This window comes from Heliconius melpomene, chromosome 10 (genome assembly GCF_056956725.1).
Source record: "Heliconius melpomene rosina isolate 202511_hmr_F chromosome 10, ASM5695672v1, whole genome shotgun sequence".
In the NCBI taxonomy this organism is placed as follows: Eukaryota; Metazoa; Arthropoda; class Insecta; order Lepidoptera; family Nymphalidae; genus Heliconius; species Heliconius melpomene.
Window position 1 is genome coordinate 17,372,608 of NC_140398.1, and position 13,085 is coordinate 17,385,692.

The 13,085-nt window shown below is 36.2% G+C and overlaps 1 protein-coding gene across 11 annotated transcripts in view; it reads right to left on the reverse strand.

The window, feature by feature from the left end:
* The window catches only part of M7BP (Myosin-7a binding protein), an 87,419-nt gene that overhangs the window by 4,565 nt on the left and 69,769 nt on the right, over positions 1–13,085 (reverse strand). For 6 of the 11 annotated variants that reach the window (XR_014878377.1, XR_014878375.1, XR_014878376.1 and 3 more), the window contains 6 exons: positions 5,810–6,000; positions 1,694–1,834; positions 1,312–1,429; positions 391–1,023; positions 203–317; positions 63–94 (listed from right to left, as the gene is read on the reverse strand). Coding sequence is in view for 8 of the 11 variants with exons in the window: in XM_085192157.1 (XP_085048283.1) it covers positions 63–94; positions 203–317; positions 391–1,023; positions 1,312–1,429; positions 1,694–1,834; positions 5,810–6,000 (1,230 nt within the window). In the remaining 3 variants the exon portion in view is untranslated. Of the gene's footprint in view, positions 1–62; positions 95–202; positions 318–390; positions 1,024–1,311; positions 1,430–1,693; positions 1,835–3,058; positions 3,246–3,756; positions 3,900–3,921; positions 4,196–5,809; positions 6,001–10,723; positions 10,971–13,085 lie in introns of those variants that run through there. The other 5 variants (XM_085192159.1, XM_085192160.1, XM_085192164.1 and 2 more) reach the window with 5 other exon arrangements.

Consider the following 13,085-nt stretch of genomic DNA (forward strand, 5'->3'; position numbering starts at 1 on the left):
CTTTTAATATACATTTAATTTTCTAGTTTGATTAAATAAATTGAATAAAAATGCGAAATTACCTGGTATCAAATCGTCCTGCTCGTTTTGAACCCTAAAACGTAAAAAAAATATGAAATATATATTTAATATTAAAACGGGAATTTATTTTCTATTTATAGAAAAACTAGAAAAATAAAAGAAATCAATTTTAAAAACTCACTGTTGAGGTTCATCAAAGTGTTTTCTTCGTAAGCTGTCTGCATACCTTTGCACTGGGACTGCTTCTGTTTCTTCATAAGATTTTTCACGTTCCGAGCGAAGAGTGTTGGTGGCTTCTGAAATTTTTTTGTTATATAAAATAATTAAGTACATTATGTTTCCTGTCAATTCAATTCAATTTTGTTTTACCTTTATTGAGAGAAAAACTAGCCTCGATGCTATCTTCTCCCATTTCTTCATTCACACCATTCTCAACGTGTCCATTTAGCACTGTTCTGTGTATCTCTTCTTTGAGATTAAACTCCGTTTTAGGCAATGGTCCACTATTCACTCCAAGTACTAATATTGAATTATGGCTTTCATGTTTGTCGTTATATATAATATTACCATTGCTTATATTTTTTTGAATTAACCCAGAATCTACTGTATCTTCAGATTCTGTAAGCTCATTTTTAGCTTGTGTAACATCTTCATCTTCAATCATCATTAGACTATCTGGTTCAAAATCTAATGTTTCATCTATTTTGGGTTTGCCTCCAATCACGTGTTTTGAATCGAGAACTTTCTTAATATCACTTTTATATTCAACGTCTGGTTCTTCGTTATCACTAGCATTGTCGGAAAGGTCTGTGGTATCGTCAGCATCTCTATCGCCAATAAGTGCTCTGTATTGAGTGTTTGAGTTTGGAACGAGCATAGGTACAGGTGCTGATTGAATGTTCTTTATCTTTTTCTTTTGGAAAAGCCAGTTTTCCTCCCAAGTGCCGTCAACTGCTTGTATGTCGCTGCCCGAAACTTCATCAAAGTCTCGGTATTCATTGTCTGAAACGTGGATATAAATATGTAAATTGATTTAAATTTAGATAAAGCTGACTCGTAACTTCTATAATGTCTTTAATTTGATGAAAGTTGTACAACTGAAGTAGTCAAAGAAAAAACACAAGTCTTCAATTATGTGAATATAAGAAATTTCTGTATAAGAAGTGCCTATATATAAATTATTGATATTTTTATAATATGGAAATTTAAAAAAAATGTAAGTAATTAGAGCTTTCATCATTATTGAGTAAACAGTAAAATATATTTTTACCTCCTTGTATTTTAAATTACCTGAAGCATGCACTATGTCACCTCCATACTCCGGAAAGGGGACGCGTCGGGGCACCTCGACTGCCTCATCTGTTGCCTCGCCTTCTTCCCAGTCAGACGCATCATCATCTGCACGGAGCTAAAAATGGTATGCAATTAAAAATAGCTTATCATAAAATTGGGCTTTATCGGAAAAATCATTATAAAGTGTTAAATTTGTAAGTAATCAATTATACACTTTTGAATATTAGTACTCATTAATTTATCCTGTTTAGTTTATGTTATTTATAACGAAACTCAAAATTTGTCTAAAAGCAAAATTTTGGTAGTCTCAGTCGCTTGTTGCGGAAGATGTTTCAAAAATTTTAAAAATCCAACTACAATACATATATTTTCAACTTACTGGAGGAGTGATATCTCTAGTGTTCCGAGAGTTAATAGATCTTGGAGAAGATCTATCTGAGGGTGAAGGACTGGCACTTGCTGAGTGTATGCCACTGCTGCGACCACCCGATCCGCTTTCTGTTTGATATCGTTCGATGACCTGAAAATGATAAAATTTTCTTTATTATATACATATAGACTTAAAAAGAAAAATCTCTGCTTAAAAGACATAAAATCGAAAATCTCCTATTCCGGTCTCCGTAGGAATTTCACAATGTTTTTAAGTATCTTATCAAATAATTAGTTAATTAGCTCGAGCTCCCCAACGATTGTCTTTTGATTTTTGATAAGTATTATCTTTAACGGCATATAAATTATACAATATTTTCTAAATATGACGCCAATAATGGTATTAAAAAATAACTATTTCAGATAATTTACAGTACAGTGTAGAGCAAATTAAGTTCATATTTTTTACATCTATACCAATATTATAAAGCTCTCAAGAACTATAAACTTTTAAGGTGGGTTAAAGATTTTTTAAAGATTAAATAATTTTTCAAATGTTTTTTTTGAAAAAATCGTCAAAAATGTCGTTGAACCAATTAATTTATATTGTCTAAACTGTGAAGGTGTATGAAAATGCTACTTACTTCCACATAAGATAATATCGATTGTTATCTGTATATTTATAATGTTTTGTTTACTAACGTACTAATATAAATAGAAAGGTATAATAATTTCTATACCCACATCACTCTAAGAATAAAAGCGACTTAACTCATGAAAGTTGCGATTTGTGGGAAAAATACTGTATAATCCCAAAATACTTGGTAGCTTAGTCTTAGGTTACATCTTCAAATAGGTAATAAACGAAATCCCTCAATAATTTTCGCCAGAAAAGACACCATAATGTTAACATGTTTTTTTTAAACATGCTATCATAAATTAGATTTAAATATTCAATACATTCAAAAAAATATTTATTCGCAAAAAATATGCATTATATCATGTTGTATATCTCAAAATTACGTACTTCAAGCGTAACGGCTAATTTAATAATCTTTTAATCTTTATCATTATAAAACAATTAAAATGAAAATTAATTAGGACCTATCTAATAATTTTCTACAATTTTCAGACCCACGCTGATAAAAAACTGATGAAACGCTGATGAAAGACACTGAACTCTTCTTTCCCGTATAGAAGGGTAAGTAGAGAGAAACTAGTGTCAAAACATTCCGCGTTCCGTTGTGTTTTGAGACATTGCTTATCGAGTAGTTGCAGTTGCACTTAACGCCGCGTATTTATACATTTTTATTTTATTATATAAATTGGTAATAAAGCAACTATATAAGTCTAAAAGAAAATTCAATAACAATACCTCGTTTCCATCGGGAAAGTAGGCTACGATCAGATCATAGAACATGTCGGCAAAAAGGCACAGTACAATGATATTACGTTGATTATTAGGTGAGATACTTTATAATTATAAATTATTGTGAAAAACAAAGGCTCTCACGGGAGAGATCGGGCACAGCTCCGCTACGGTGCAAATGTGACGGAACACTGTACTGGGTAGGGTTGTCTGTGTGACTTACAAGAATATATTAATTGGATTAAGTCAATTATGTACTTTTCTTTAATTTTATTTAAATGAGTAGGGTTAAAAAAAATATATTTCCAATATTTTAAATTAAAAGTATGTTTTATGGGGTTTTATTACATATAATATTTAGGTACATAAATCTTAATTCACTTACAAACTATAAAATTCAATAAGTTAAAACAATCGTAGAAGGGGTACTCTTCACACAAATATACATAAATTTACCTTTGGTCAATTGTCCAGTCAATATACACTTATCACTATGCCAACAGACCAAATCATATATTACTTATTATTAAATAATGAATCATTGTAAAAAATCCATATTTATTATCTATATATTTCCACATTTATATCATTTGCACTTTGATCACATCAACAATATTATGTAAGTACCAATAAATGCACAACAAAAAGCACTAAAATTGGATTAATTTGCGAAAAATCACCAAAAAAACTAAAAAGTCACTTACCCAGCTAACAACATACAACATAAACACCACAAACGTCATATACAATGATGACAACATGCTAACATTTGTTACCGGAAGAGAAAAAAAAGAGAGATCTATGGAGGAAAGAAAAATACAAGATCTACATCACTTACACGCTAATTATGAGGAGCAATTAATATTTACCATTTCTTTATAGTGAACACCCGTCTATCTGTCGCTCGACTCGATCCCGTTATCGTGATAACGCCTATCTCCAAGATAGTTTATCGTCAAATCTATGTATATTGTATTGGATTATATATTTTTAAGTTAGATTAATTTTTTATACAGATTTGGATTTAAATAATATAAAAAAAAACGATGTTTAAACTAACTTTTAATTCTAGGTTATTATAAAAGTCATGTCTCTCATCTATGTATAAATGATAAAATAAAAAAACAAATAAATAAAAAAAACTGATATAAATATTTATTTTACGATATTCACTACTACATTATTCATAACGGATAATACTAATAAAGATTACAGATAACATATGTATGTACATATATAGCATCTATATTTTTTGCTTAGCGCCGAAGTGATAACACTTTCGCTAAGTAAAAATTAATAATTTAATTTTATAGAAGAATTTTAAAGAAGAATTTAGGAAACGGAGCCAATTATTATAGAACTCTCTCTGTTTTACTTTATTAGAGACAGGGAGACGGCGGTTCTAAACGCGTCACTTCTTGGTAAAGATCTACAGAAAAATTGAAAATATTCCTATATGTTACACACTTTGTCACGAGAAATTCGAAAATAGTTGTCTATCGCGTTGCAACAGAATTCGTCAAATAGTAATAAAAAAAGTAAACTTAAATAAAAAAATTCTGACAACCCTAAATTAGGTGTGGCGCGTAGTTTGTATAATTGCAGAATTGGTAAGGATTCCTCGGCTAAGGTTGTGTTAGGATCGTTGTTCAACAAGCGTAATCGACCAATGAGGATTTGTATATAAATAAATGTATAACAATTGCTTTCTACGGTTGCATGTCTAACTGCATTTACATTTAAAACAAATAAAAAAATACATACATTTTATTACATCATAAAATTTCCATCATAAAAATTCTATAAGTTTTCCGGAACCTAGAAAATTAGTGGTACGACACTCTGTTTTCATTAAAACATATCCGTTCCCCACTTTCCGCCGAATTCTGGATGCATTGCACGTTTAGGGGCGGAACTAAACGCCACGCTTACCTCGTTATGAGCGAGGAAATAAAAATATTATATTCTCGGACCTTGGACCTCGGGATTACGATCTAATACAAAACTATTAAAATGATAAATATATTTGTTCAGTATTACTTTGACCTACGTATCCTGGCTGTACTCAGCTTGTCTGTCAGCCTGGTAATTTTCTTTTTTGATTTTTTTATTTCAAATATTTTTACTTGTTTTATTTGTAATTATCACATTATATTAATTTAATTAATTTTCGATTAGGCTTAAACATAAGCCTCACTTGCTCTAATTTTAAACTTTTAAACCTTCAAATGTTCGTAAAGTAGTAAACAAAATAGTAAAACAAATATTTTAAGTATTTATATCTATATATAATTATATTATATGATTACCGAATAAAGTAATAAATAATTCAAGAAGTAACTACACGGTTGCAAAATTATGTTGCATGCGGCAAATCAATTCGACATTAGGAACATTGCCTCATACAATAGTGTACTTAGAATTTTCTAGAAGGTTGTAGGTATGGGTCATTTTAATAAAATACTCGTATACGAACATATAGTATTATCTATGTACATATATATAGCGCGCAGCCGGAAGTAAGAGTTAGGTTCCTTGGGGATCAATAAGAGACGGTATCCAGAAGTTCATAAGATAACGAGAAAAAATGGCAGGAAGTACGAGCTACGTAGGCACAGGGAACGTAGAGTTAAGACACTCCGATCCCCATTTTCTGCCAAATTTTTTGAGGCATTGTGTGTGAGACACCCTTGTTTTCCTGTCCCACGGCGGCGTTGGTGGAAAATGAAAATTAATGTACCTAAATTAATTTCTCACCTTATTTAGAATAGCGTTAGCCAAAAGATCTTCATAAGTGGAAGTATCGCTCGGTGTATGTGGTTCTGCCGCGTATCTCGCGAGCGCTGGCAGGGCGGCGGCCTCCTCTACAACTCTGGCAACTAAACGTTTTAGCTGCGCGTGCGCACCGCTAGCGCCCACGTGGTGTGTGGACCGCTGTTGAGGTAGATCTGTAAGGATATTGATGATATTTAAGATATAAAATAATGCGCTTCATATTTTTTGTCGTACATGAATGAATGCCTGATTTCTATTTAATAAATTGTTATGTTATGTCGTGTAATTTATATTGAATGATTAATATAGTTTCTAAATATTGACACGACTGTTGTTAAGTAAACATAGGTGACAATAACATTCCACAACAGTACCACACTAGCGGTGCGAGTATTCTTGATTTGAATTTATAATAATGAAAAAGATATGTGCTATATGTGGAATACATCATAAAACTAAAAAAACAGCTGTCTTGAAGCTACTTTATAAATTATAATAACTGAAATAAACCAATTTCAAGTCAAGAGTGATTTTAACGTCTCAGACTTTGTTAAAAACAACATTATGAGAACATCTTTCATAAATGAAAAGTAATATATTAAGTTGCTTTAAATAATTAAAACATTATTTTTGAATGTGATAATTAGTTTTAGTGTCATACTTGCTTAGCACCAATTAAATATATAATTGACATTGACTTATTTGACGCCATCAAACAACAGTTGGCAAGCCTTCGATGGTTATGTTATATAATTTTATTTTAAGTTTTAGTAAAATAGATGGGTTTACAAAGAGATATTAGTGTCACATTTCTCTTAATATCAACGCGTGTGTAGCAGTGGAACTCCACCATTTGATCATGACGTGGATATGAAAATAAATACCTGAGAGTGTGTGTGCTTATACTTATACATGAGAAGCAAATAAACTAATTAAACATATTATACATATATTTTATTTAAGACCGTCTCAACTTGGAAGATCGCCTATAATAATTGAAAAACGCAAAAAAAATGTGCGCTCATGTTTATTAATTGCGTATAATTTAATTGCTGCTAATTTTTTTGCTTCATTTTCATGATCTCGAGATATTCTCTACTTAATGAGTGTTGATCTATGAGATTTGTAATTAAGACACTATTTATGTAAATCGTAAATCGTATATAGTCTGTATAATTATTTATTATAGGTATATTAATTTATAGTAAGTAGGTATATAACAAATTAAACAAAATAATTATATTATATACATTATGTACGAATCATGGTTCGTACAGTGTCAGACGCCAGAGCGACCATAGCACAGACGCCGAGCATGTGACCATAAACGCCACAAATTGTGGGTTCAATTCCCACTTTTCCCAATTGAATGAAGAGTGGGAAACGGATGTCTTAACACTGGGTTCCCTCTGCCTAGCCTACCAAATATATTAAAAAATATGCTGCTCCTACACGACGATGGCCTCTGGAAAATTGTTTTTGTCTAACATTTATGAACTCTTAAAAGCATTTTTATGAAACTTACATAACGTATCGACCGATGTCATATAAGGTGGCAATGCCCTTGATAGTTGACTTAGTTATATAGTTAGTCGCCCTACACCTGCGACAAGTGGGCAAGGGCTACCGTGTCAAGTACGGGCACGGTTAAAGACGCAAGTACCCAGAAGGAAACTCCGCTTTGCAACGTGGAATATTGGCTCTCTAACCGGACGATGCAGGGAACTCGCAGATGTACTCATGAGACGTCGGGTCCAGTGTGCTTTCCTCCAGGAAACTCGCTGGAAGGGCAATAAGTCCCGTAACATCGGACAGGGTTACCGGCTTATATACACTGGGTCACCTTCGGGTAGAAACGGTGTAGCGGTAGTGCTTTCTGAAGAGCTTCAGAATGGGCTCCTTGAAGTTGACCGTCGCTCCGACCGCTTGATGCGAGTGAGGGTACTGATTGAGGGCGTTATCACAAACTTAATCAGTGCCTATGCTCCCCAGGCGGGATGCAGCGCGGCCGAAAAGGAGACATTCTGGAAGCAGTATGAAGGGGTGCTACTTGCTGTGCCGTCTACCGAAGTGGTCTTAGTTGGGGGGGACTTGAACGGGCACGTCGGTAAGGCTGCTGAGCCGTATGAACGTGTTCACGGGGGTTTTGGGCACGGTCTTCGCAATGCAGAGGGAGAAAACATTCTGAGAACCTGTATTGCGTCTGATCTGGCCGTCGTGAATACGTTCTTCCAAAAGAATTCTCAGCACCTTATCACGTATAAGAGCGGGTCCCACTCAACTCAAATAGACTACTTATTGACCAGACGGTGTCATATGGGCAGGGTAACTAACTGTAAGGTCATTCCAGGCGAAAGCCTAACGGCCCAACATCGTCTTCTTGTCATGGACTTTAACGTCACTCCGAAGAAGAAAGTAGCCGAGAAACGTAGGCCTCGGATCAAGTGGTGGTTGCTGAATGGACCGATGCAGACCGACTTCCTGGCAGAGGTGAAAAGTCACGATATTTCGACGAACACCGAGACTGCTCAGGATGCTTGGGATCGGGCGCAGTCGGCAATCATTGCGGCGGGCAGGCGAGTTCTTGGCCTTTCTAGGGGAGGACGTGTCATCGACAGGGAGACATGGTGGTGGAATGACGAGGTGCAGGAGGTGACTCGTGAAAAGAAGGCTGCCTTTAAGAAGTGGCAGGAATCCAACTCTCCTGAAGACAGACTGGAGTACACAGTAGCTAAACGTGCCTGTAAAAGAGCTGTAGCCAGAGCCCGCAGTGAAAGTTTGTCACCATTGTATGATAAACTTGAAACTGTGGAGGGGCAGAAGCTCATTTACAAACTGGCACGTTCCCGGGATAAAGTGACGCAAGATATCGCAAAATGTCTTTGCGTCAAAGATTCCCAGGGCACGCTGCTCTGTAGTCATGCCTCTGTGAAGGAGAGGTGGAGAAGCTACTTCGAGGAGTTGCTGAATACTCAGCACCCATGCAGTCTTCATCACGACCCACCGCCTAACCTCGGACTTATTGCCCCAATAACCCTTGACGAAACATGTAATTGCCTTCGACGCATGAAGAACGGAAAAGCGGTGGGACCTGACGACATTCCGATCGAAGCGTGGAAATCGTTGGGCTCTCTTGGTGTGCTCATGCTTACTGACCTTTTTAACCATATCTTGAACACTGGTAAGATGCCGCATCAGTGGCGGCTTAGCTTCATTACCCCTATTTACAAAGGAAGGGGCAGTGTTCAAGATTGTGGTAGTTATAGGGGCATTAAGCTTATGAGTCATACCATGAAGCTCTTCGAGCGCATGATCGACCTCAGGCTCCGCCGAGAGTGTACTGTCTCTGAGTCTCAATATGGATTTCAGCCAGGATCGGGCACCATGGACGCCATTTTCGCCCTCAGAACTTTGATGGAGGCATACAGGGAAAAAAGGAGAGCTCTGCATGTGGCCTTTTTAGATCTGCAGAAGGCCTTTGACTGTGTGCCTCGTCAGTGTATCTGGTGGGCATTGCGATCCAAAGGGATCCCTGAGGCCTATATTGAGATTATCAGAGACATGTACCACGATTCCGCTTCTATGGTTAGGACTGCTGTTGGCGACACTAGACCCTTCCCGATTACGGTGGGGGTTCACCAGGGCTCGGCTCTTAGTCCGTTCTTATTCAATGTAGTGCTCGATACTGTCTCGGCTCACATCCAGGACCAGCCTCCATGGCTGATGATGTATGCCGACGACATAGCACTCATTGCCGAGAACCGACTGACGCTGGAGCGTAAAGTGAACCTCTGGAAGGGTACGCTTGAGAACGGCGGTCTTAAACTAAATGTGTCGAAGACAGAGTACATGGCCTGCGGGAGCCGGGACTCGAGCACCATCCTTATAGGTCCTGAGCCAGCCGTTAAGTCGGAGAAGTTCAGGTACCTTGGATCCGTTATGCACGAGTCTGGAGGCATCGATCACGATGTCCATGGCCGGATAAGCGCTGCCTGGGCCAAATGGCGGGAGGTCACTGGTGTGGTCTGCGACCGCAGAATACCGCCCAAGCTCAAGGGGCTGATATACAAGAGCATCGTCTGACCGGTTCTTTTATACGGCAGCGAATGTTGGCCAGCACTATCTCGGCACACTCAGGAGCTTCACGTCACGGAAATGAAGATGCTGAGGTGGATGTGCGGCGTAACGCGGTCTGACCGCATACGCAACACATTCATTCGAGGTAGTCTTGGGGTCCGTGACGTAGCGGATAAGCTCCAAGAGAGTCGCTTGAGATGGTTTGGCCACGTTACGCGCCGGCCTAAGAACTATGTCGGACGCAAGTGCCTTGCTATACCAGTCCCTGGGGTGCGACCTCCCGGACGCCCAAGGAAGCGCTGGTTGGATGTCGTGATGCAGGACATGAGAGCCAATGGTCTAACCACCGAGGATGCAAAAGATCGTGCAAAGTGGAGTAGGTTGTGTAGGAAGGCAGACCCTGGCAATAGCCGGGATTAATGCCAGGATGAAGAAGAGTTGACTTAGTTATATACGTGACATTAGCATAGTACAGTTAGATGAAATAGCACGCTTTATTATTTAAAATTATGTACTCGTAGATGTCGCAGTGGCTCAGTGGACACATAGCTACAAGCTTATCTAAGATACATAGGGATTTCCGCTTTTGGCTCAAAAAATTTGAGACATTGAATGTTGAGCGACAGAACTAAACGCCGCACGTTCCTTACTAGAAAAAGTGCTGCGTTTAGCACTGACACTCATGTAATATTGGATAGAAATTGTTCTCTAAATGTACAATAACGAAGCAATGATACCTTGTAAATGTAAAGAACATTTTCTAACAATAAGATCAAAAAAATTAAATATTATTAATAGAATTACTACTGAAGGACTTACCAAGTATCTCTTCCAGCCAGTAGCACGATACATAAAGGAAAATGGCGACGCCAAGCCAAAATCCAAGCAATAGCACAGCCAGGTACTCCCACATGGTTATTAACACTATTTGTCCGTTTGTCACTTATGTGCACGCGCCATCTTGTTTATAAGTATATTTTTGATTGATAATTTTGTGCTTTTTTTAGTAGTTTGAGCAATTAATTTTCAATAAGTTTTTTTATTTTGTATTTTAACTGCAAGAGGACTAATTTAAAATAGTAGTTCATTTACTATGTGACTAATAATTGACTTAGTTGCGTTTTTTTACGGATGAAATCCAAGTCTTAAATTAGAATAATTATATTTTTTTCTCCTGTATATGAAACCGTACCAAACACCAAACCCACTCATACTTTTATACATATTGGTAGTTATAACTCGACGTCAACCGATCTAAAAATATATAAAAATATTTTCCAAAAGACAAGGCTACGAGATTGCATATTTTCGTAATTGCGTTTAAAAGTAATGTCAGTCGCTTCGATTTATCTCAATATACGAGAACTGGATAGTTGTATGAATGCAGGAAGTAAATATTAATTTAACTAAAGGTTATTTGTAACTTTATATGTACTAGTAAATAAAGCGTAGAAGCGACAGCTTGTGGGCTCGGTTCTCTCGGGAGGATTTTTTTATTTTCTCACTCCGGTCACCCAATATACGAGTATATATAATGCCAGTAATTTATAGATATTTTAGAATATAGAGAAACTAAAAAAAAAATTAAAACACATTACTGGTAATATTACAAGAAAAACTTATTTAACTTAAAGCTCCATCCATTTTTCTTCTTAGCAAAGTGAGGAAAGTAAATTAATTAATACCCCTCAGTGAGAATCGAACTTGCTACGTTTATCGTCAGAAAAAAGAAATAAAAATTAATATTTAAATTTAAAAAATAACTCAATATGTACCATATTGGTTTATTTCTTATACGGTCATTAAACTAAACGACCCGCAAGCAGCCTTTGGAAGGTCGCACCGAGCCTGCATACAAATACTACGTTTATAGTATTCGTGTCCTAGTTACCATCAGTTCTTGGAAAACTACATCATACCTAAGGATTTCGATAACGGCTATTTCATGTATACAGTAATCCTCGTTTTTAAAATTTCTAAGCCTTTACCCTATATTAAGAAAAATTTTAACGTACCAAAACTTGATGAAAATTCGCCGAAAATTCATTCGTGATCCGTGTTGTGAGACTTTTACAAATTAAAACTAGAACACAAATAGATCATTTTACTAATTTGCGGGAACTAATTTGCTTCGAATTTTTATAAATATATTAAAATCCTCTTTTTTTTCTCGCGAATTCGAGATGTAGTGACGAATCATTACTTCAATATAGAAATATACAACTGATGCCGCGTTGTCTTGTTTGTCTTGCTGCTGTTTCTAGAGCCAGGAAATGAAAAAAATTAATAGCACGGAGTGTACATCGAACCCACAATCGTCGCGTTATGCTCCTACGTAACGACAACCACAACGTAAAAATTAATTATTACATTTTCTCAGGCTATTTGTACAGGTAAAATGAATGAAAAAAGTATTTGCACCATCTGTGAGTAGGTAAGGTTATTTGACAAACAAAACTAAACAAAACTAACCCATGACACATCCTAAGTGATGTATAGAATTTAACTAGTGGACCCGGACGCGGCTACGATTGCTTGAACTATAGGAATATTTATTAAATATTATATAATATATTTATTTTTATAAGGATGCATATCAAAATATAAGTTCATTTTGGGTGACGTTTTCTTAAAACAACAAAGAAACTTTGCAAACCGGTGCTTAGCAACGACGGTTGTTATTAACATGGCAGAATAAATTGCATGTCAAATTAGAAAGTATTTTAATTTATTAGTATATATGTGTAATGTAATATTATATAGCCTATAGTACTTCTGAAGAATGCAGCTTTCATACGAAACAAAAACATAGTTAATCGGACCAGTAGATCCAGAGATCTTAGCGTTCAAACAAACAAACAAACAAACAAACAAACTCTTCCGCTTTATTATATTAGTATAGACTAGTATAGATTGAAAGTAAGAACACTCCGTTCGCAATAAAACATTATCGTTCTCCACTTTCCGCTGAATTCTGGAGATATTGTGTATTGAGTGGCGGAAATCAACGCCGCGCTTTGCCTCGTCGAGAAAAAGAAAATATAAAAATATTTAATGTTCTCGAATGGGAATCGAACCGACAACCTGTCTCGTTTACAGTCTCACGCTTGTGCACTTGCACCACGACTGGCCTTTTTTTTTGGTTTGACATATATATAAATATTTAATATTGGCCATCGAC